Source organism: Lithobates pipiens, unplaced genomic scaffold, assembly GCF_037356315.1.
Source record: "Lithobates pipiens isolate NorthernLeopardFrog02 unplaced genomic scaffold, aLitPip1_a1.2 Scaffold_18, whole genome shotgun sequence".
Classification (NCBI taxonomy): Eukaryota; Metazoa; Chordata; class Amphibia; order Anura; family Ranidae; genus Lithobates; species Lithobates pipiens.
In genome coordinates this window covers 643180029-643201991 of record NW_027507758.1, presented here as the reverse complement: position 1 = coordinate 643201991, position 21963 = coordinate 643180029, and the positions used below count along the sequence as shown (strand labels likewise).

General features: G+C 47.7%; 1 protein-coding gene across 1 annotated transcript in view; it reads right to left on the bottom strand.

The window, feature by feature from the left end:
* LOC143986907 (uncharacterized) overlaps positions 1-21963 on the bottom strand; it is a 356956-nt gene that overhangs the window by 129171 nt on the left and 205822 nt on the right. Inside the window, exons 21-27 of the mRNA XM_077485315.1 lie at positions 19346-19471; positions 18938-19072; positions 18726-18849; positions 18512-18609; positions 18216-18422; positions 11739-11880; positions 10700-10770 (exon numbers count right to left, since the gene is read on the bottom strand). Coding sequence (XP_077341441.1) covers positions 10700-10770; positions 11739-11880; positions 18216-18422; positions 18512-18609; positions 18726-18849; positions 18938-19072; positions 19346-19471 — 903 coding nt within the window. The remainder of the gene's footprint in view (positions 1-10699; positions 10771-11738; positions 11881-18215; positions 18423-18511; positions 18610-18725; positions 18850-18937; positions 19073-19345; positions 19472-21963) is intronic.

Genomic DNA, 21963 nt, shown 5'->3' with positions numbered 1-21963 from the left:
CCTTACTCTTCTGCACCCTCCTCATCCTCTCAATCTGCACCCTCTTCTTCACTCTCTGCTATGTGCACCCCCAAATACACTACCACCAACACCACCACCACCACCATATACCCTCCACTTGAGTTACAGGAACTATTTTCTGATCCATATCAAGACATTTCCAATGAGCAGCCACTCTTGGCATTGGATCAGAAGGAGAAGGTAGCAACAACCACCACTCAGCAGTCTGACGACAGTACCCAGATCAGCCCAAGGAGGAGGTTGGTCCCCGCTGTTGCTGCCTACTCTGAGTTCTCTAATTATAGCGGTGGGGAAGGTGACGTCGATGATGACGTGTCTAGTGATGTCACGTGGGTGCCCACAAGAGAGGAAGAGGAAGAGAGTTCAGAGGAAGATATGGACCAGCAGATAGGGAGGAGAAGCAGGAATAACTTACATTGCACAGGAGGGACAAAGCAGAATGCGAATGTATCAGGAGCGAGGCATCAACCATGTATGGTCACATCTGGCACTCCCAGGACGCGGGCACATGGCTCCGCAGTGTGGGCTTTTTTTAACGTGTCCGCTGCTGACAATAGTGTTGCCATCTGCAGCCTTTGCAGTCAACGCATAAGTCGCTGTAAGCCCAACACTCACCTAGGGATGACTGCCTTAAGAAGGCACATGAGCTGCCATCACTTAGCCCAGTGGGAGCAACGGAACCCACAAAGCCACACTCCAGGCTCTCACCGTCCAGCCTCGTCTTCTACTTCTTCTCCTCTCTCCTCACAATTGTCCTCCACTCCACCTTCCATCATGCCATCCTCATGTTTTTCTGCAAAAAGGCAGGCTTCCGTGGGCCAAATGTTCGAGCGGAAAAAATTACGCTGGATAACCCTCTTGCCCAATGGTTGATGGCTGGCTTGTCAGAACTCATAGCTCGCCAACTACTGCCATATAAACTGGTGGACTCGGAGGCCTTTCGAAAATTTGTGGCCATTGGAACACCACAATGGAAGGTCCCAGGAAGGAAGTATTTCTCACAGAAGGGCATTCCAGAGCTATATGGCCATGTTCAGTGCAAGTGAATGTATCTCTGGCACACAGTGTCGGTGCCAAGATACATCTGACCACAGACACGTGGTCTAGTAAACACGGGCAGGGAAGGTATATCACTTTTACTGCCCACTGGGTGAACCTTCTGACGACCGTCAAGCATGTAATCCGTGGCACCAGTGTAGATTTGGTTTTACCACCACGGATTGCATGCAGGCCTGCCTCTTCGTCTCTTCCTCCTACTCCATCCTCCCTCTCTTCCTCAGCTGACTCCTCCTTTTCTGCTGCTAGCATCTCTTCCGCTGCGCCGCCCAAGATCCCCAGAACCTATTTGACATGCCAGGTGAGACTTTGCCATGCCGTGCTGCGTCTGTTGTGCCTGGAAGCCAAGAGCCACACTGGCCCAGCACTCCTTTCAGCTTTGTGTTCACAGGCAGATCAGTGGCTAACACCGCTCAATTTGACAGTTGGTAAAGTGGTGTGTGACAACGGTGCCAATTTGCATAGCGCATTGAAACAGGGCAAAATGACGCACGTGCCATGCATGGCACACGTCTTAAACTTGGTCGTGCAGCAATTCGTTGTCAAATACCCTGGGGTCCAGGACATCTTGCGGCAGGCAAGGAAAATCTCGGCCCATTTCAGAAGATCTTACACGGCCATGGCTCGCTTTGCTGACATTCAGCGGCGACACAATCTGCCGGTCAGACGTCTTATTTGCGATTGCCCGACGCGATGGAACTCAACCTTCTATATGCTTGATAGGCTGCTCCAGCAGAAACGTGCAGTTAACATCTACCTGTATGAACTCTGCGGCAGAACAGGTTCTGGGGAGCTGGGGTTTTTTTCACCGCGCCAGTGGCTGCTCATGCGCGACGCATGCAGACTTCTGCGGCCATTTGAGAAGATCACCAAACTGGTCAGTCGAAGCCATGGCGCCATCAGTGACATGGTACCTTATGCCTTCTTTATGGAGCGTGCATTGCGTCGTGTCATTGATCAAGCTGTGGAGGAGCAGGAGCGGGAAGATGAGGAAGTCGCAATGCTGGATGAATTCCCAGGGGGGGCTACTCTATCTGAGACAAGTGAACAACAGGAGTCTGAAGAGGAGTCAGAGGAGGATGGTGCCGGGGCGGATGAGGAGGAGCAAGAAGAGCATGCTTTAAACCTTTCTGGGACCCCTGTTGTTGTGCGTGGATGGGGAGAGGAGAATGCAGAGGACCACATTATCCTGGATGATGAGCAGGAGCCAGGTCACCACACCGCTTCCAGTTTAGTGCAAATGGGGGCCTTCATGCTCCAGTGTTTTAATAGGGACCCCCGTATAAAAAGCATAAGGGTCAAGGACCAGTACTGGGTGGCAACGTACTTAGACCCCCGGTACAAACACAAAATGATGGAAATGCTACCGCCGTCACAGAGGGCTGTCAGAATGCAGCACTTCCAGGCCTTGCTTCGAGAAATGCTGCATTCTGCTTTTGCGTGCGCTGGCAGAGGAGCAATTCCCACTCCCAGAGAAGGAGTTGCGGGTACCAATCCAACAGCGCCTGCAAGAAGAGGCCGGTTTGAAGATGTATTGGTGACTTCGGATATGAGGTCATTCTTTCAGCCGACCCATCGACAGGTGTCATCCGGATCCAGCATCAGGGAATGCCTAGACCGCCAGGTGTCCAACTACATCGGGTTAACGGCCGATGTGGTCGCTCTGAGGAGTGATGAACCCCTGGACTACTGGGTGGGCAGGCTTGACCTCTGGCTAGAGCTTGCCCAATTTGCAATCGAACTGTTGGCTTGCCCCTCGTCCAGTGTCCTGTCCGAAAGGACGTTCAGCGCAGCAGGGGGGATCATGACCGATAAGCATGCTCGCCTAGCTCACGACAGTGTTAACTACCTGTCATGAAAATCGCATGAAGAGACTGACCTCCAGGTCTTCTGATTTACGATCGTCGCAGGTACGCACGATCGTACGAACGCACATGCGTTCGTACGCAGGTGCGCGGGCACGTGCGCGCATCTGTGTTGGCGCCAAACGGCCTATTTAAACTAGCCTCTGGCTAATGGTCTCTGCTGTCTGCTCTACAGCGTTATACCTGTGAGACCTGATCCGTATTGTTTGTTCCTGTTTGACCCGGCCTGCCTGTGACCCATCTGCTATCCGCCTGCACCCGACCCCGGCTTGTTGTGACGATTCTCCTGCCTGTTCCCTTGTACTTCGTTCCTGTCTGATATCCGATCCGGCTTGCTTTGACCATCCGTCTGCTAAAGGTGAACCTGCTTATACTGAACTGTGCCATCTGCTGCAAGTAACCTGCTTGTATTGAACTGTTCACCTGCTGTAAGTGCCTGCTCATATTGAACTGCTTATCTGCTGCAAGTACCTGCTTATATTGCGCTGTTTGTCTGCTTCAAGCCACTTGTCATATTGCACTGTTCATCTGCTTCAAGTCACCTGTCTTATTGAACTGTTCACCTGCTGCAAGTGCCTGCTCATATTGAACTGTTTATCTGCTGCAAGTACTTGTGTATATTGCACTGTTCATCTGCTACAAGTGCCTACTTCCCTGCACTGCTTATTATCAAGTTACCTGCTCCATTAAACTGTGTTATCTGCTATAAACTATCTGCTGATCCATTCACTGTGATTACCTGCTCCACTGAACTTCACCTACCCATGCTACCCATCTGTTGATCCTGCCAGGCACCTGTACCCCTCCTTACTCCTGTGTTCCCTGTTACATTGCCAGGAAATCGGTAGTGGGAGTCGTAAGGGAGGCCTCTCTCCGCAATCCGGGCTCGCTACTAGAGGGTACGTGACACTACCTCACATTTCTAAAAATGAATGAGGCATGGATCTCGGAGGAATTCAACACATGTGACAAGTAGACCATGTATATGTCTATAAACAATTTTTTTAATCGAGCACACAGACCTTCTTTCTTCATTTGGCTCACTTCCTTGTCCAAAAAAAGCACACCATACTATATGCCCTCCTCTTTCAAGAGGTTGAGCGGTGTCATATTTCTACTGGGGCTGCTTATTATGAGGGGCTCCCACCATCCCTGTGCTGTGCTGACTTCCTCCTGGGGCTGCTTATTACGAGGGGCTCCCACCATCCCTATGCTGTGCTGACTTCCTCCTGGGGCTGCTTATTATGAGGAGCTCCCACCATCCCTGTGCTGTGCTGACTTCCTCCTGGGGCTGCTTATTATGAGGGGCTCCCACCATCCCTGTGCTATGCTTATTATGAGGGGCTCCCACCATCCCTGTGCTGACTTCCTCATGAGGCTGCTTATTATGAGGGGCTCCCACCATCCCTGTGCTGTGCTGACTTCCTCCTGGGGCTGCTTATTATGATGGGCTCCCACCATCCCTGTGCTATGCTGACATCCTCCTGGGGCTGCTTATTATGAGGGGCTCCCACCATCTCTGTGCTATGCTGACATCCTCCTGGGGCTGCTTATTATGAGGGGCTCCCACCATCCCTGTGCTGTGCTGACTTCCTCCTGGGGCTGTACCTCTGCTGTGCATATGAGGGGCTCCCACCATCCCTGTGCTATGCTCATTATGAGGGGCTCCCACCATCCCTGTGGTATGCTCATTATGAGGGGCTCCCACCATCCCTGTGCTATGCTGACTTCCTCCTGGGGCTGCTTACGGTGCAGGTGTCAGTGCTGTATATCACGGTGCTGATGTCAGTACTCTCTATCACGGTGCTGCTGTCAGTGCTGTATATCACTGTGCTGGTGTTAGTGCTTTATGTCACGCTGCTGATGTCAGTGCTCTCTATCATGGTGCTGGTGTCAGATCACTCTATCACAGTGCAGGTGTCATTGCTGTATGTCACGCTGCTGATGTCAGCGCTCTCTATCACGGTGCTGCTGTCAGTGCTGTATATCACGGTGCTGGTGTTAGTGCTTTATGTCACGCTGCTGATGTCAGTGCTCTCTATCACAGTGCTGCTGTCAGTGCTGTATATCACGGTGCTGGTGTTAGTGCTTTATTTCACGCTGCTGATGTCAGTGCTCTCTATCACGGTGCTGGTGTCAGATGACTCTATCACGGTGCAGGTGTCATTGCTGTATGTCAGTGCTCTCTATCATGGTGCTGCTGTCAGTGCTGTATATCACGCTGCTGATGTCAGTGCTCTCTATCACGGTGCTGCTGTCAGTGCTGTATATCACGGTGCTGGTGTGAGTGCTTTATGTCACGACGCTGATGTCAGTGCTCTCTATCACGGTGCTGTTGTCAGATGACTCTATCACGGTGCAGGTGTCATTGCTGTATGTCACGCTGCTGGTGATCATCTCCTGCACCCTCTTCTTTGCCTACCCTGGTCCCTGACCTTCCCTCTTCTCCATTGCCTTCATGCGCTCCACAGTCCTGAATTGTCACAACAATTTCCCATATAAAAAAAGAATGCTTGTAGTTGTTGATCCCAGATTCCACCTCATACATGTGTTATGTCATTGGCCATGTGGTGGGACTATGTTTGCACAGCTAATAATTATTTTGTGGCTGCAAATTTGACCTGTAGGTTTGCAAAGTTCACCTCCCATTGAAGTCAATGGGGCCCGCCGCGAATGTTCCGGTTCGCGAACTATCGGCCGCGTTTGCGAAACATCCCGTCAGAAGTTCGTCCATCACTAATCACTGCCCGTCACATCCGTGGGATAGAAAAAAAGTCTCATCATTGGTGTCCGTGAGATAAAAGCCAATCTTTGGCTTCTGTAAAATATAATATGCCCCGTCATTGGTTTCAGTGAGATCATTGGTGTCAGTAGGAAAATAAAACACATTGTTGGTGTCAGTGAGATAAAGTAAGTCCCATTGTTGGTGTCAGTGAGATAAACGAAGTCCCATTGTTGGTGTCAGTGAGATAAAATAAGTCCCATTGTTGGTGTCAGTGAGATAAACGAAGTCCCATTGTTGGTGTCAGTGAGATAAACGAAGTCCCATTGTTGGTGTCAGTGAGATAAAATAAGTCCCATCATTGGTGTCAGTGAAATAAAATAAGTCCCATTGTTGGTGTCAGTGAGATAAACGAAGTCCCATTGTTGGTGTCAGTGAGATAAAATAAGCCCCAATGTTGGCGTCAGTGAGAATAAAGTATAACTCCAGCCCAGCATTGGTGGTCAGTGGGGGTAATCTTTGTACTAGTGGTGTTCTGGCCAGCCCAGTGGACCCAAGGACTATGCTCTTCCAAGATTCTGGTAAACCCAGATAGCCTCATTATTACAGTTTGGACGATTCTTCCTGAAAGATATAGCCATCCACCATATCTGTGTGGATTTTACCATAAGGTTTGGCGGTTGGTATTATGACACCTCTGGTTGGAGAGCCCATTCTATAGAGAAGGTTACATTTATACTGTATAGAGTATTTTTGATAATCACCATGGACTTTGTACTGCTAAATGCGTTCCCAACCCGTGTCTTATTGGGATATAAGATCAGAGATTACCAGAAATATTGACTGCTCCATAAAGTGCAGGGAACACGCATAAACAGCATCGCCCTCGGGGGACAGATGTTTCTTCTTAGTAATCCTCCATATTTAGGACTCCAATCGTAAATCCATAAAATAAAGGAATATAGTGTAATACTGCAAAATAGAAGCGATAATCGCACCCAGGTGAGTGTAGTGACAATACATAGAAATGAGTGTGCAGTCACCGCTCACCAGCCTTCAGCTCCATTTATATGACCCAAAGTACCATGAGAAATAAACAAAAAAGGTACTCCATAGTGTAGTATTTATTGCAATACTTGGACATACAGCTACAACATCAGGATAAAATCCAAATGCATAAAAACAACTAAAACAAATAAAATGGATGACCGATTACCTCACATCATATGCCGCCACCTGGTACAATGTTGTGGTGGCCTGACATTCACGCTATAGGACCCTACCCTTCACGATTTGCACTAATGTGCATCTTCTAATGTTCATCTTCTGAAGGTCCACATTGGTGCAAATCGCAAAGGGAAGCGAATCGTGAACCATACGATTCTGTCAGCCACCTGATTAAGGGGACAGACGTTACCCTCCCCCAATCTGTCCCCTTAATGAGCTGGCTGACGGAATCATATGATTATCCGCTCACATTCATCAACAATTGTTTTGTAATCACATCAACTATTTTATACTTTGTATCATTTTAATTAGTTATAATAAAGCTTTGTGGATATTTTATACATGTAGTTGTTGTTTATGCCCTTCAAAATCCCACTAAGAAGTTGGTTTGGTCCAGTGGTCTGTATTCATGGATGTGGGCATACAATCTTCTCCTTTTATCACAATTGTCCTGTACATTTTTTCCAACCTGGGACTTAGACACGGTACTAAAATCCCTATTGCAGCCCCCCTTTGGTCCCACTAAGTCTGGTCCACTCTGGTTTTTAACAATCAAATGAGTCTTTCTTACAGCCATTACAAGAGCCAGGAGGGTGTCAGAGTCGGCTGCCCTATCCTGCAGAGAGACATTTTGCATCATTTATCCAGATAGGGCGATCCTGTGTCCCTCATCGGGCCTGACCACTAAAGTCATCTCAACATTTCACAAAGACCGGGAGGTGGTGCTACCTTGTTTCACACAGCCACCGGAACAGACAAACCATCTAGATCTAAGACCACTGGACATGGTCAGCCTAATGTCAATATTAGACGTGTGCACTGACAACAAATGTGTTCGTTTTCATTTCATTCTTTTTTTTGCTTTTTTTGGAAATTCGTAAATTCGGATTTCAAAATTTCCGAAATTCGAACTTTCAAATTTCGGGATTTCTGGAATTCGAAAATTTGGAAATGCAAAAATTAGAAAATCCTAAAAAAAGAAAGAAAATCAGTTAAATTTGATATAATAACTATTAAATTATAGGTATTGGAATTTCCTTTCAAATTTGGCTGTTTGTGAATGTAACGAATACAAATTTATCTGAAGTTACGAATTATCCAAAATAACAAATTCCACATCTAAACAAATGGAATGGAACAAATTAATAATAAATAATAATAATAAAAATGCTTTATTATTATTTATTATTATTATTATATTGTTATGTTCCATTCATTACGATGCGAAATTCGTTATTTCAGATAATTTGTTATTTCAGAAAAATTTGTATTCGTTACTTTCAAAAATAGCCAAATTTGAAAGGAAATAATTCAATAGTTATTTTTTTCGAATTTTACAGATTTTGTTTCTTTTTTCAGATTTTCTAATTTTTGAATTTCCGAATTCTGAAAATTTGGAATTCGAAAATTCTAAATTCTGAAATTCTAAATTATGAAATTCAAAATTCGGATATTCGTATTTGCGGAAATCCAAAAATGTAAAATTCAGAAATTTGACATTCGGAAGTTGCTAATTCGAAAAATTCTGAAGTTCGGAAATTTCAGAATTAACGGATTTGTAAAAATTCTTTAAAAAACGAATTGGGAACTAAAGGAATTGCACATGTCTAGTCAATATATCTACAGCGGGCTCAGCAGCTGAGAATTCTGAAAATTTGGAATTCGTAAATTCTAAATTCTGAAATTCTAAATGATGAAATTCAAAATTCGGATATTCGTATTTGCGGAAATCCAAAAATGTAAAATTCTGAAATTTGACATTCGGAAGTTGGTAATTCGAAAAATTCTGAAGTTCGGAAATTTCAGAATTAACGGATTTGTAAAAATTCTTTAAAAAACTAATTGGGAACTAAAGGAATTGCACATGTCTAGTCAATATATCTACAGCGGGCTCAGCAGCTGAGAATTCTGAAAATTTGGAATTAGTAAATTCTAAATTCTGAAATTCTAAATGATGAAATTCAAAATTCGGATATTCGTATTTGCGGAAATCCAAAAATGTAAAATTCAGAAATTTGACATTCGGAAGTTGGTAATTTGAAAAATTCTGAAGTTCGGAAATTTCAGAATTAACGGATTTGTCAAAATTCTTTAAAAAACGAATTGGGAACTAAAGGAATTGCAGATGTCTAGTCAATATATCTACAGCGGGCTCAGCAGACACGTAAGTCTGGGAGCCGATTTATCTTCCCTTGCAGACCTAGGAAAGGGGAGGCAGCTTCATCAAGAGTTCTGGCTACCTGGATCACAAAGGTTATTTCCTTGGTTTACACACAACAGGGCCTTGCTCCTCCGCAGTGTATAAGAACTCACTCCACTAGAGGGATGGGAGCCTCAAGGGCATCCGTGGCAAAAGTCCTGGTTGAAGACATATGCAGGTCCGCTAGCTGGAGTTCTTGCAAGACTTTTGCTCATCATATTAAATGAGATGTACTTTATGCTCGTTCTTCTTTATTCGGAACAGTCGGTGTTATCAGCTTCTTTGTGAAGTTAAAGTGTGGTGAATCATGGAATCTGCCAAATTTGTCTTTTCTATCCCACCCTATATTGGCTAGGGCAGGGGTCTTCAAACTACGGCCCTCCAGTTGTTCAGGAAGTACAATTCCCATCATGCCAGGAATCTTCAAACTACGGCCCTCCAGCTGTTGTGGAATTACACGTCCCATGAGGCATTGTAAAACTCAGACATTCACAGACATGACTGGGTATGATGGAGTATATCTGAGGTGTATATCAGGGTGTGCTTCTTCCCCACATGAGAGCTGTGATGTCCAGCAACATTCATATAGAAGACATTTCCCGCACTCAAGGCACTAATACACCTCGAGGGTTGTGTGGGGTCCCTGGTGTACAGGAAGACAGGACTTCAGTGAGGAACAATTCCCTCACTCAGGACAGGAATACGGCTTCTCCCTGTGTGAGATCTCTGATGTGTGGAAAGATGGGACTTCACTGAAAAACATTTCCCGCACTCGGGACAGGAATACGGCTTCTCCCCCGTGTGAGATCGCTGATGTGTATAAAGACTGGACTCCTCTGAAAAACATTTCCCGCACTCAGGACAAGAATGCGGCTTCTCCCCTGTGTGAGATCTCTGATGTCTGGAAAGACTGGACTTCTCTGAAAAACATTTCCCGCACTCGGGACAGGAATGTGGTTTCTCCCCCGTGTGAGATCGCTGATGTGTGGAAAGATGGGACTTCACTGAAAAACATTTCCCACACTCGGGACAGGAATACGGCTTCTCCCCCGTGTGAGATCGCTGATGTGTATAAAGACTGGACTTCACTGAAAAACATTTCCCGCACTCAGGACAGGAATACGGCTTCTCCCCTGTGTGAGATCTCTGATGTGTGGAAAGACTGGACTTCTGTGAAAAACATTTCCCGCACTCAGGACAGAAATGCAGCTTCTCCCCCGTGTGATATCTCTGATGTGCAGAGAGACTGGACTTGTCTGAAAAACATTTCCCGCACTCGGGACAGGAATACGGCTTCTTCCCTGTGTGAAATCTCTGATGTCGGTTAAGACTGGACTTCTCTGAAAAACATTTCCCGCACTCAGGACAGGAATACGGCTTCTCTCCTGTGTGAGATCTTTTATGCACATTAAGTTTGGATTTAGAAGGGAAACTCTTCCCACACTCAGTACAGGAAAAGCTCTTCTCTGTTGGAAGGACGGCACCGTCCCTCACAGTCTGAGGTTCCTCAGGATAAGAGGAATACGATGGTCCATCTACACTGTGTGGTGCCGGATGGACATTTGAGGTAGTCGGGTTTTCTCCTGGACTATACTGTGTGATGTCCTCATCTTCTACTTTACAGTCTGGAGACAAAGTGAGACGATCCTCTGAGGTTTTCCTCATCTCCCGTCCATCTACTAAAATAGAAATACAAAGATTATTACTAGACATCAGCTGATTGGTTCCTGCTGTGCTCCAATTGGATCATCAGACATAAAATGTCCAGCTGGTAGGAAATGGGTGTAACAAAAGAGAATACATATTATGTGTATATATAGCAGTTGGGGGAGGGGAGAGAGCAGAAGTCAGGACTATGTAATGTACAACATATTGTATAAGATACAACAGATAGGACTATATAGTATCAGAATGATGTAATGTACAACATAGAGTATATAGTGCAGGGGTCAGGAGTATGTAATGTAGAATATAAAGTATACAGTGTAAGGGTCAGGAGTATGTAATGTAGAATATAAAGTATACAGTGTAAGGGTCAGGAGTATGTAATGTAGAATATAAAGTATACAGTGTAAGGGTCAGGAGTATGTAATATAGAATATAAAGTATACAGTGTAAGGGTCAGGACTCATAATATTGGTATTCAGTAATCAGTGGAAGATGAAATGATTACATGAGACAAGTTGCAGAGGTCCCACACCGCTGCCTCCCATCTCCTGAGACTGCACTCAGTGACTTGGGTCTGAGACTATACAGACATATCCCTCCACCCGGCACAGCCAGCAGACAACAGAGCAAGTAATCCTGGGGGGATTGTTCTGTCAGAGATCTTGTCATACCCGGGTATGGGGCAGAAGTCCCAAATCACATACCCCAGGTGCCTAGATCTAGTAACATCTATGGGGAAAATGAATTTTGCTGCCAGCTGATCCCCAGAATCTCCATAAATCCAGTCTAGATACATAAATTGTGTCGGCAGCACAGAGAAGGAAGATTATCGGAGAGAAATCCAGGAATACAGGACGGGGAACACAGCTCAGGAAAGTGACCAGGGGATTACAGGCTGATATCACCCAGCCCCCGCCCTACTCTGGACCAATCAGTGAGCAGTATGGGTGGAGGAATGTATTTAGTGTTAATGACCCACCTGTGCTGATCTCTGTAGGAGTGTCCTCCTCTATAAATGTCCCCGTTATTCCATCCTCCTCCATAGACTGCTGATCATCCCTCACATACCTCTCTTCTTCTTCTGATTTCACCTCAAATTCTATATCCATTGGATCTCCACTCTAAACCAAGAAAAGGAGAGAGAATATCATCTGTAATATAATAGGATTTTTTTGTACTCACCGTAAACTGCTTTTCTCTGTAATTCACTGACTGACACAGCTCCTCTCTGTAACTAAATGGGTTGTATAGCCTGCCATTAGGAGAACTTTAATCCCGCCCCAGGGGGGCGGACCCTGTGCTATCAACCCCTCCCACTGCTCCCAGCAGCTTCAGTACGTCAACAAGCAGTATAACGTAGAGAAAAGGAGGGGCGGGAGCTGTGTCGGTCGGTGAATTACAGAGAAATGGATTTTCGAGTACAAAAAATCCTATTTTCTCTTATATTCACCGACCGACACAGCTCCTCTCTGTAACTAAATGGGACGTCCCCAAGCAGTGCCAAACGAGGGGTGGGAAAAAAAACAGCATAAAAACTTCATCCACCATGGCAAGTGGGAACTAGTGGAACTAAACCCACACAAAACAGCAGTATCTGAAAAAACTCCACCATATAACCGGGTATACCCCAAGACCGCAACAGTGCGGAGGTAATGCAACAGTGCATTAACAAAACAGTGCTGTGTTTTTATCGAAAAACCAGGAAAAAACGTAATTGCAACTACACGGCCGCCTGCAAAACTTTGCTGCCAAAACCAGCATCAGCCGATGCACTGACGTCTACCTTGTAGAACTTGGTAAACGTATGGACAGACGACCAGGTCGCCGCCTTACACACCTAAGCGACAGACGCTTGGTGTCGGAAGGCCCAAGACATTCCGATTGCTCTTGTAGAGTGGGTCGTGACTGGAAAGGGGGGCACCTGCCCCTCCAAGGCATAGGCTTGTACTACAATCTGTCTGATCCACCTGGAAATGGTGGCCGACGAGACCGCCATGCCTTTCTTAGGACCAGCCACCGAAACAAACAGCGAGTCTGACTTCCGAAAGGGAGCCGTGGCAGACAAATACACCTTCAGAGCCCTAACCCCATTGAGGGCGTGAAGGGCCACCTCCTTGGGGTGCTTCGGCTTAGGACACAACGATGGCAATACAATGTCCTCATTGATATGAAAAGCCGAGACCACCTTCGGTAGAAAGGACAGTTGCGGATGCAACACCACCTTATCCCTGAGGATGACCAGATAAGGGGACTTGCAGTACAAGGTCGTCAATTCCAAAACCCTCCTGGCTGATGTGATGGCCACTAGAAAGACCACTTTCTGTGAAAGGGTCAACAAGGGAATCTCCCTGATATTCTCAAACGGCAGCTTCTGAAGCGCCGACAACACCAGATTCAATCCCAAGGGGGTAACGGAGGACGCACCAGAGTGACTACATGTCGCACCCCCTGAACAAAAGTACTTACTAATGAGTGAAACGCCAGGGGTTGCTGGAAAAAAACAGCCAAAGCTGAAATTTGCCCCTTGATGGTGCTCAATGCCAACTTCTGGTCTCCACCTTGCTGAAGAAACAACAGGATCCTGGATACAGAGAAGGAGAGCATGGATGCCACCCTTTCTCCTCACGCATGGAGATATAGGCCTTCCAAGTACGATGGTATATCTTCCTGGAAGAAGATTTCCGCTCCCTCAACAGTTGGGATCACCGAGTCCAACAGACCCCGGTTCCTCAATACCTGGCTTTCAATAGCCATGCCGTTAAAGCCAGTGATGATAAAGCAGTGTGAAAGATTGGACCTTGAGATAGGAGGTCCTCCCGCAACAACAGTCGCCAGGGAGCGTCTGCCACCAGACGCACCAGATCTGTGTACCAGGGGAGCTGAGGCCAATCTGGGCAACCAGGATCACTGGGATCCCCTCGGCTTCCACCCCGTGCAGCAGGCGTGGCAACAATTTTAGTGGAGGAAAGGCGTAGATCAGCTGGTACTGATCCCGCGGAGCCACCAGCGTGTCTGACGCATCTGCCCACGGATCTCTGGTCCTGGACACGAATCTCGGTACCTTCCAATTGAGACGGGAGGCCAATAGATCCACATCTGGTGTGCCCCACCTTAGGCACAGCAACCTGAACATCTCCGGATGCAATGCCCATTCTCCTAGGTCCAGCATCTGTCGACTCAGCCTGCCAATTCTCCACCCCTGGGATGTAAATGTCCGACAGGGCCGGTACGTGTCGCTCTGCCCACCGAAGTATGTGAGCGACCTCCCGAGCAGAGGCTCAGCTTCTTGTTTCCACTTGGTGATTTATGTACGCCACAGCCGTGGCGTTGTCTGACTGTATTCTGATTGGACGCCCTTGAATACTCATCGACCATGTGTGGAGGCACAGCCTGATCGCTCTCAATTTGAACAGATTGATCAGCAACTTGGATTCCTCCACCAACCAGAGGTCCTGAGCCGACTTAATCCCAATCACTCCACCCCAGCCGGATAGACTGGTGTCCGTAGTCCGTCCATTTCAGAGGAAGGAACGATTTTCCAGACTGAATCACCGGGGACCTCAACAACCAGATCAGGGAGTCCCTGACTGGCTGACACACCTGGATCTGCCGATCCAGGGACAGTAGAGATTTGTCCCATTTTGTCAAGATCTCCATCTGCAGGACTCTGGTGTGGAACTGGGCATAAGGTACTGCCTCGAAGGAGGCTACCAGGAGCCCCAGTATTCACATTCAAAAGCGGAGCGATGACCACTAGCGGTTCATCAGTAGTTTGACCGCAGATCTGAGAGTCTGCAATTTGTCTGAAGGGAGAAAGACTCTCGCTTCCCTGGAGTCCAAAAGTAAACCTAGGTACTCCAGACGCTGGGTCAGTACATCACCGACTTCTTTAGGTACAACAGTCACCCAAATTCTCGCAGAGTCTGCATGGTGATCGCCACATCCTCCCCTAATTCTGAGGCGGAAAATGCCCTCAGGAGGAGATCGTCTAGGTAACCCACGATAGCGATCCCACGTTGTCACAACAACGCCAACACTAGAGCCAGTACTTTGGTAAAGACTCGGGGGGCTAAAGCCAGGCCAAAAGGGAGAGACACAAATTGGTAGTGGGCTTCCCCGACTGCCAAACGCAGAAATTTTTAATGCCGAAGGCATATGGGTATGTGCAGGTCGGCATTCTGAATGTCCAAGAATGCCAGGAAGTCCCCTTGATGTAGTGCAGCGACTATTGAGCGAACTGATTCCATTCTGAACCTCTGCACTTTTACAAAGTGATTGAGAGCTTCCAGGTCCAATATTGGACGTACCCCTTGCTTCTTGGGAACCACAAACAGATTTGAGTAGAACCCCGGAAAGTTTTCCGATTCCGGAACTAGTACAATCACCCCGCAATTCAGCAAGTCTCTCACTGCACCTAACAGGGCCTCCCGGCGAACCGGGGACATGGGTATGCTGGAGGAGAAGAATCTGTTTGGCGGCAAGAGAGAAACTCTATCTTGTAGCCTGAGGAAATCAGATCGCACACCCATTGGTCTGATAACCGAGAGGTCCACCGGGCTGCAAACTCCCGAAGGCGACCCCTCACCCGACAAGTGGGTGGGGGAAAATCTTCATGCGGTAGCACTTTTGTTCGCAGGCTTGTTAGGCTTGCGGTTCCAGGGACACTTTTGAGCATCCGTGGGCGTCCTGTCGGGCTGGGGGCGTTTTGTCAAAGCACCGGGCGGACGAAAAAGCCGCTTGTGAGTGGAAAAAGAGGGCCCTTGCCTGTGGTGTGGCTCCTTAGCCTTCCTGGCCTGTGGGAGTAGTGTACTCTTACCACCCGTGGCATTTTTATTAATGTCATCCAACGAGGCTCCAAAGAGTCGGTCGCCAAGGAAGGGAAGATCCGTCAGGGCTTTCTTGGATGCCTGGTCAGCAGACCAGCATTTCAGCCAAATGAGGCGCCTCAGCACCACAGCTGACACTGAAGCCCTGGATAACAGAGGGAGAGTATCCAGGGCCGTGTCACAAACGTACTTAAAGCCATGCACTAGTTGGTCTGCTAGCTCTATGCAGACCTGGGAGGCCTTCTGCTCTCCCAATTCACGGTGCAAAAGTTTTGCCCACTCAGTCAGTGTCTGCAACACCAGTGCCGATGCCAGTACAGGTCGCACGGCTGACCCCACAACCGTAAACAGGGAATGAGCCACTGCCTCGGCCTTCCTGTCCTTGGGATCCTTGAATTTAACTGGAGTTGTGGTTACTTTATTTAACCTGGACACTGGGGGGTCCACGACCGGAGGAGCCTACCACTTTTTGAAAAGGCTTTCCTCAAAGGGGTAATGCACTGCCATCTGTTTGGGGACCGAAAAGGTCCGTTGCAGGCGACCCCATTCCCTGTAGATGAACTTGTCAAAATAAGTCAAATACGGGAACACCTTAGGTGAACGTGCTGGCTTGGGGGACCCAAAAGGGACCGGTACATCAGCAGAGGAATCCGCTGGCTCCTGAATCTTCAGGGTATCACGCACAGCTGTGATAAGTGCTCCATAACAATCGCCTTGTCGCGCCCGGACAGGGAATCATCCTCACAGTCCGAACGGTCCTGGTCAGCCACGTCTGATAGGTCAGAGCAGGGGTGTCCACCCGCAGCAGGGCCCGAGTCTGCATCAGAGCTCTTCCCAGAGGACGAAGGGGCAGGGGCCTCTTACGTGCACCTTTCCTGCCACGTGCCGCCTCTATCTTAGCAACATAGGAGTCAAGGACCGCTGTCAGGGTATCCATGCGCACCGCGCTAACTGCAAGTGACCCGGTTGCTATAGCCTGGATTTTGGGGGAAGAAACACCAGTTTCTGAAGCCATGCTGACCCTAGCCTGTCTGCCACCTGCAAGGGGACTTAGGACAGTGAAGGTCCCACCCTCCTGCTGCCGCCGCGTGGGGGGGATTACTTAGCGTTAGACTCACCACCCTGGGGCGTTCTGTGAAATCCACAGCAGTGCCTGTAGTCCCTAGGAGGTTCCCAGTTGCAGAGAGGAGAAAACTGTGTTAGCAGCAGCAGCAACAAACAGCGGTGCAACGATCTGCAGAGCTAGCTTCAGCGTTCAGCAAAGAGCCATCCAGCATCCTGAACACACAGTGGGCACAGGAAGCATCAAGTGAAAGCACATGTAATGCTGCTACAAGAGGACAGCGGTGAAAACAGTGCTCAGGCTCCAATAAAATGGCCGCCAATGCAAGTAATAGGAAATCCTAAAGAAAATGGCTGCTCAAGTTCATCAGGGGAATATCAGCTTTCCCTCATCCAAGATGGCCACCGGACGGCACCATGTGGAGACAGAACAAAAAATGAAAACGTGCTGCCTGCTAACAGCCAGAACAACCTCCACAAACACCTTTTGGGACCCCCCAGACCTGGACCAGGACCAACGCCAGCCGCACAGAGCCCCCACAGGTGAGAAAACAGCGAACCCACACAAGTAACGCAGCGCATGCAGCCCCCCCTCAGACGGGTGATAGGCACTTGGGAGAGAAGATAGGGAGGGGAGGTGGCCCCCCAATCGACCCCCCAGGGAATGCCCAGATGCTCACCCCACCGAGGCAGGGAGAGCCGTACTTACCAGTGCTGAAGAGCTGGGAGACATTCCATCACAGACCTTACAGGGTAGCTGTTGGCCCGGTATACTGTGATCCAGACAGCAGTAGCCCGGTCATATGTATACCCCGGAGCATTGAAGCTCACGACCACCTCTGGAGCTGAGGCATGTCGTGGCCTGCCGAGCCTTAGCTGCGGCCTGCTCACGCTCGATGGCCGGACTGGGGAGACTACAAGGATATCATTAACCATCCTGTCACCCAGCCGGCAGTTGATAGAAGATCTCAGGATCTTTCATCTTGCGCAAAAAGCAGCAAACCTGCAGCAAAAACATGGACCGAGAGGCCCGCAGGGTTCCTAGGTCATTCTCCTTACTAGGCAAAATAAAAACTGAAGCGGCTGGTAGCAGTGGGAAGGGTTGATGGCACGGGCCCCCCCCTGGGGCGGGATTAAAGTTCTGTGTATTGTGTAACAATTTTGCCTAGTTCTCCTAATGGCAGGCTATACAACCCATTTAGTTACAGAGAGGAGCTGTGTCGGTCGGTGAATATAAGAGAAATAAGATTTATTATTGTGACATCACATAGAAAATCCACACATTGGGGGTGATTTATGAAAGGCAAATCCACTTTGTACTGCAAGTGCACTTTCAAGTGCAGTCCCTCTAAATCCAAGGGGTAGATGTGAAATGAGTGGAAGCTCTGCTGATTTTATCATCCAATCATGTGCAAGCTAAAATGCTGTTTTTTATTTTCATTGCACGTCCCCCTCAGATCTACAGCGATTTTACTTCCAAGTGCACTTGCAGTGCAAAGTGGATTTCCCTTTAGTAAATAACCCCCATTGTCTCTATAAGTGTGTTTTATAAGCTCCGTCCCACCAACCTTATAACAGTGGGGGATGGTGTGATCTTCCTGTGTGGAATCCCGGGCATACAGAGGACGGGGACATCTCTCTGGTGGGTTCCTGGTATTTGGTGGCTCCGTCATATCCTTGTGTCCTTCTGAGAACTCCTCCATCACTCCATACTCCTCATCCTCCTCTTTATACTCTTCTTTAACCTCAACTTTAGAATCTCTCAGGTTTCCACTCTGAATATATAATAAAAATGACATCAATGGTAACAATGCAGATAATGTACAGATCCTAATGATACTATCAGTGATTGTTCCTCATCTACCTGATGATGGTGGGGGATGGTGTGATCTTCCTGTGTGGAATCCCGGGAATACAGAGGACGGGGACATCTCTCTGGTGGGTTCCCATTACTGGATCCATCTGTAGGAAACACACACACTGACTGAATACATTGTTTCTATGTGTTTATCAGATGATGGGGGATCTAGGTGGAGCCTCCGTACTGCTCTCTCCTTTACAATAAAGTCTCCTCTTACCCGGTGATGTGAGGGGCGGCTGATTGTCCATCATGACGTCCTTGTAGAGATCCTTGTGTCCTTCTAAATACTCCCACTCCTCCATGGAGAAATAGACAGTGACATCCTGACACCTTATAGGAACCTGACACACACAATGATACAGTCACCATCCAGACACATCCCTTGTCTGTTACTGGATAATGTCCCACAATTCCCAGAATCCTCCTCACCTCTCCTGTCAGCAGCTCCATCATCTTCTTGGTGACTTCTAGAATCTTCTCCATGTTGTGTCTCTCAGGTTTTAGGGAGTCACATGGAGACACTGTGATGGTCATATGATCACCGGACTTCACAAGAGGAAATCTCTGTATTGAAGAACCAATAGGAATATCATGTTAGAATCCCAGAATCCTCTTCACCTCTCCGGTCAGGTCTGTGTTTTATTAATAGAGATAAGAGTGATGTCATGTGACCTCCCAGAATCCTCCTCACCTCTCCGGTCAGGTCTGTGTTTTATTAATAGAGATAAGAGTGATGTCATGTGACCTCCCAGAATCCTCCTCACCTCTCCGGTCAGGTCTGTGTTTTATTAATAGAGATGAGAGTGATGTCATGTGACCTCCCAGAATCCTCCTCACCTCTCCGGTCAGCAGGTAGATGATCTCCAGGGTGAGGTTTAGTATCTTCTCAGTCATGTGACTCCGGTCCTCCTCCATCCTCATTGGTGCGATCATTTGATCTATACAGGTCTCCTTGTAGACGGATAACTTTGGGAAATGAAAGTAAGAATTATTTGGATGATGTTGGTCACACAATAATATGATGTGGATGTGAGGGGGGTAATAGGAGGGTTTCTATACATATAAGAAGTACTCCCCCCATGGAACACATTTAGTTTGGACTGTTTAGCATCTGATTTATTTTTTTGGCCTCCTGGGACCCTCTTGTTCTGCCAGATCAGAAATTCTCTTCTCTCTGTTGGGTTTGTTTGGTTTCTGAACTGGTTTTGATCAGTTTTAGATCTGCAGACAAGGAATGATAAATACGATCCTTCCTTTGACTTGTTTGCTCTGAGGCAGTGCTGTGAGGACAATGTCGGGTCATCATGATGTCCAGGAAGGGGAACTTGCTGACTTTTGGTCGGAGTTGTCGGCTAATCAGGATAATTGCCAGAACTCCGGCTGCAAGGCTCCAATCTCCGGCAGCCTGCTGACTGATCGGAGTGATGTCACTCTCTGCGGTAAGAGAAGGGATGGGATTGGATAGCAGGAGGATTCTGATGGTGGAGTACAGAACTGTGGGGGAGGAGTCTGTTCTGTGCTCTCCAATAGCAATTCAGTGTGGGTAGGAGGAGGACAACAGGGGGAGGGGTTTGTTCTCTTGGTGTATTTTGTGTTGTGGAACATTCTTCTTGACCAGTGATATGGTGAGGTGAAGCTTCCTTCACTTACTGAAGAGAAATGTCAGAGAGACGACTCAGTGCAAAGTGTCACATGAGGAAATCCTGGGAAATAATTCCGGACTAATAGGTATAAATAAATCGATCAGCCAATGATTTGATAAATGATTAATGAATTATAAATTGTATACGGAGACAACGGCGGTTACAGAATGGAGGATAATAATGGAAGGAATATGACATCGCATATAACGGTCTCTTTTCATCATCAAGTCCTGTGTGACTGAACTATTGTCTTATTTCCACTTAGAACTTTACTATTGTCCGGCTCCGACCTCTGATCATTGATTTTGGTTCAGTGGAATCGCTCCGATTAATCACTACAGCCTTATTGATCAATCAGCTGCTGATTTGGAATACGTTCAATCCAATGGATACACAGCTTGTTATCATCATCTACAGCTTCTTGGACTTTGTATATCTGCAGACGGCTCCCCGTTTTCATCTCCCCCTTTTCTCCAATCCCCTGGACTCATTTTGTCCTTTTACTCTACAATTTCTACCACGGACTGTTATAAGCAATGTCACATTGCTTACATTATTAACCTCAATTCTGCACGGACCGTTGTCTCTGTATACAATTTATAATGTATTAGGCTTGGTGGTGATGTTCTTTTACTGTCTATTACATTTATAGCGCTATTTGATGAATTTTGTTGGTGGTGTCTTGTCGCTGTCTTATGTGTGTCTTTGTGTGTCTTTGTCCCCAGACCTTTTGTCTTTTCTTAGTGTGAGGTGTGGAATTACTGTAATTTTAACAACTGATCCTTTTTCAATAAATTCAATTAATAATTTATCAAATCATTGGCTAATCAATTTATTTATCCCTATTAGTCGGGTATTATTTCCCAGGATTTCTTCATGTGACACTTTGCACTGAGTCGCTCCCCTGGTGATCGCCAATTAGGATTGCTGAGAACAGAGTGTGCAGCACATTCAGCCTTTGCAGAGCCCCCTTGCTGTGTCTGATCTGCTCACAACATGGGCACAGCGCCCCCCAACATCAGCCAACTCCTCTCCCCAGACACAAGCTCCAAGTTCTCCATACTGGGTGGACTCTGCGCCCTGTGCCGGCTCTGAGGGACCCGTCACTGCAGTGCCCGGAGCCTGGCGAGTGCCTGTATGAGGTGTGGGGGTCCTCGGTGTGTGTGTGGGGCCCTTGAGATGTGTGGGGGGAGGGGCAGAATCAACTCTCTGCACATCTCCAACTCCTCTCCTACCTCTGCCAGCTGCTCTCTGGAGTTTCTGTGCAGCCCTCTGCCCCCTATCTCCCTCCAACACCTATGTGCCCCTTCCAGGGCTGCCCATATTATTGCCCCTTCATTTGTCCCATCCATTCCTATCCATTCTCCTCATCTCATCTCTCTGCCACCCCTGCCCATAACCCCCTCTGACTGGCAGACCCCCTCCCCCCATTCATGCACCTCATCTCAGTCTTTGTAATTTCTTGGGAATCTCAGTGGCTGCAATGTGCCATGTTTGGGGTCACCGAGAACAAAGAGCCTCACTGGGCGCTGCTGGAAGTGATCGGCGGAGGTGAGCCCGGTGTGTGTAAATAGAAAATAGGGATGAGCTTCGTGTTCGAGTCGAACGTACGTTCGACTCGAACATTGGCTGTTCGTCCGTTCGGCGAAATCCGAACTCTTGGTCCGTTCGCGTCAAAATTCGTGTGGCGCGCACGGCCCACAATGCACTGCGATGGCGCAGTGCATTGCTGGCTCATGATTGGCCAAGCATGCACTGTGACCCCGCATGCTTGGCCAATCGCAGCGCCAGCAGCGAGGAGAGCCATGATTG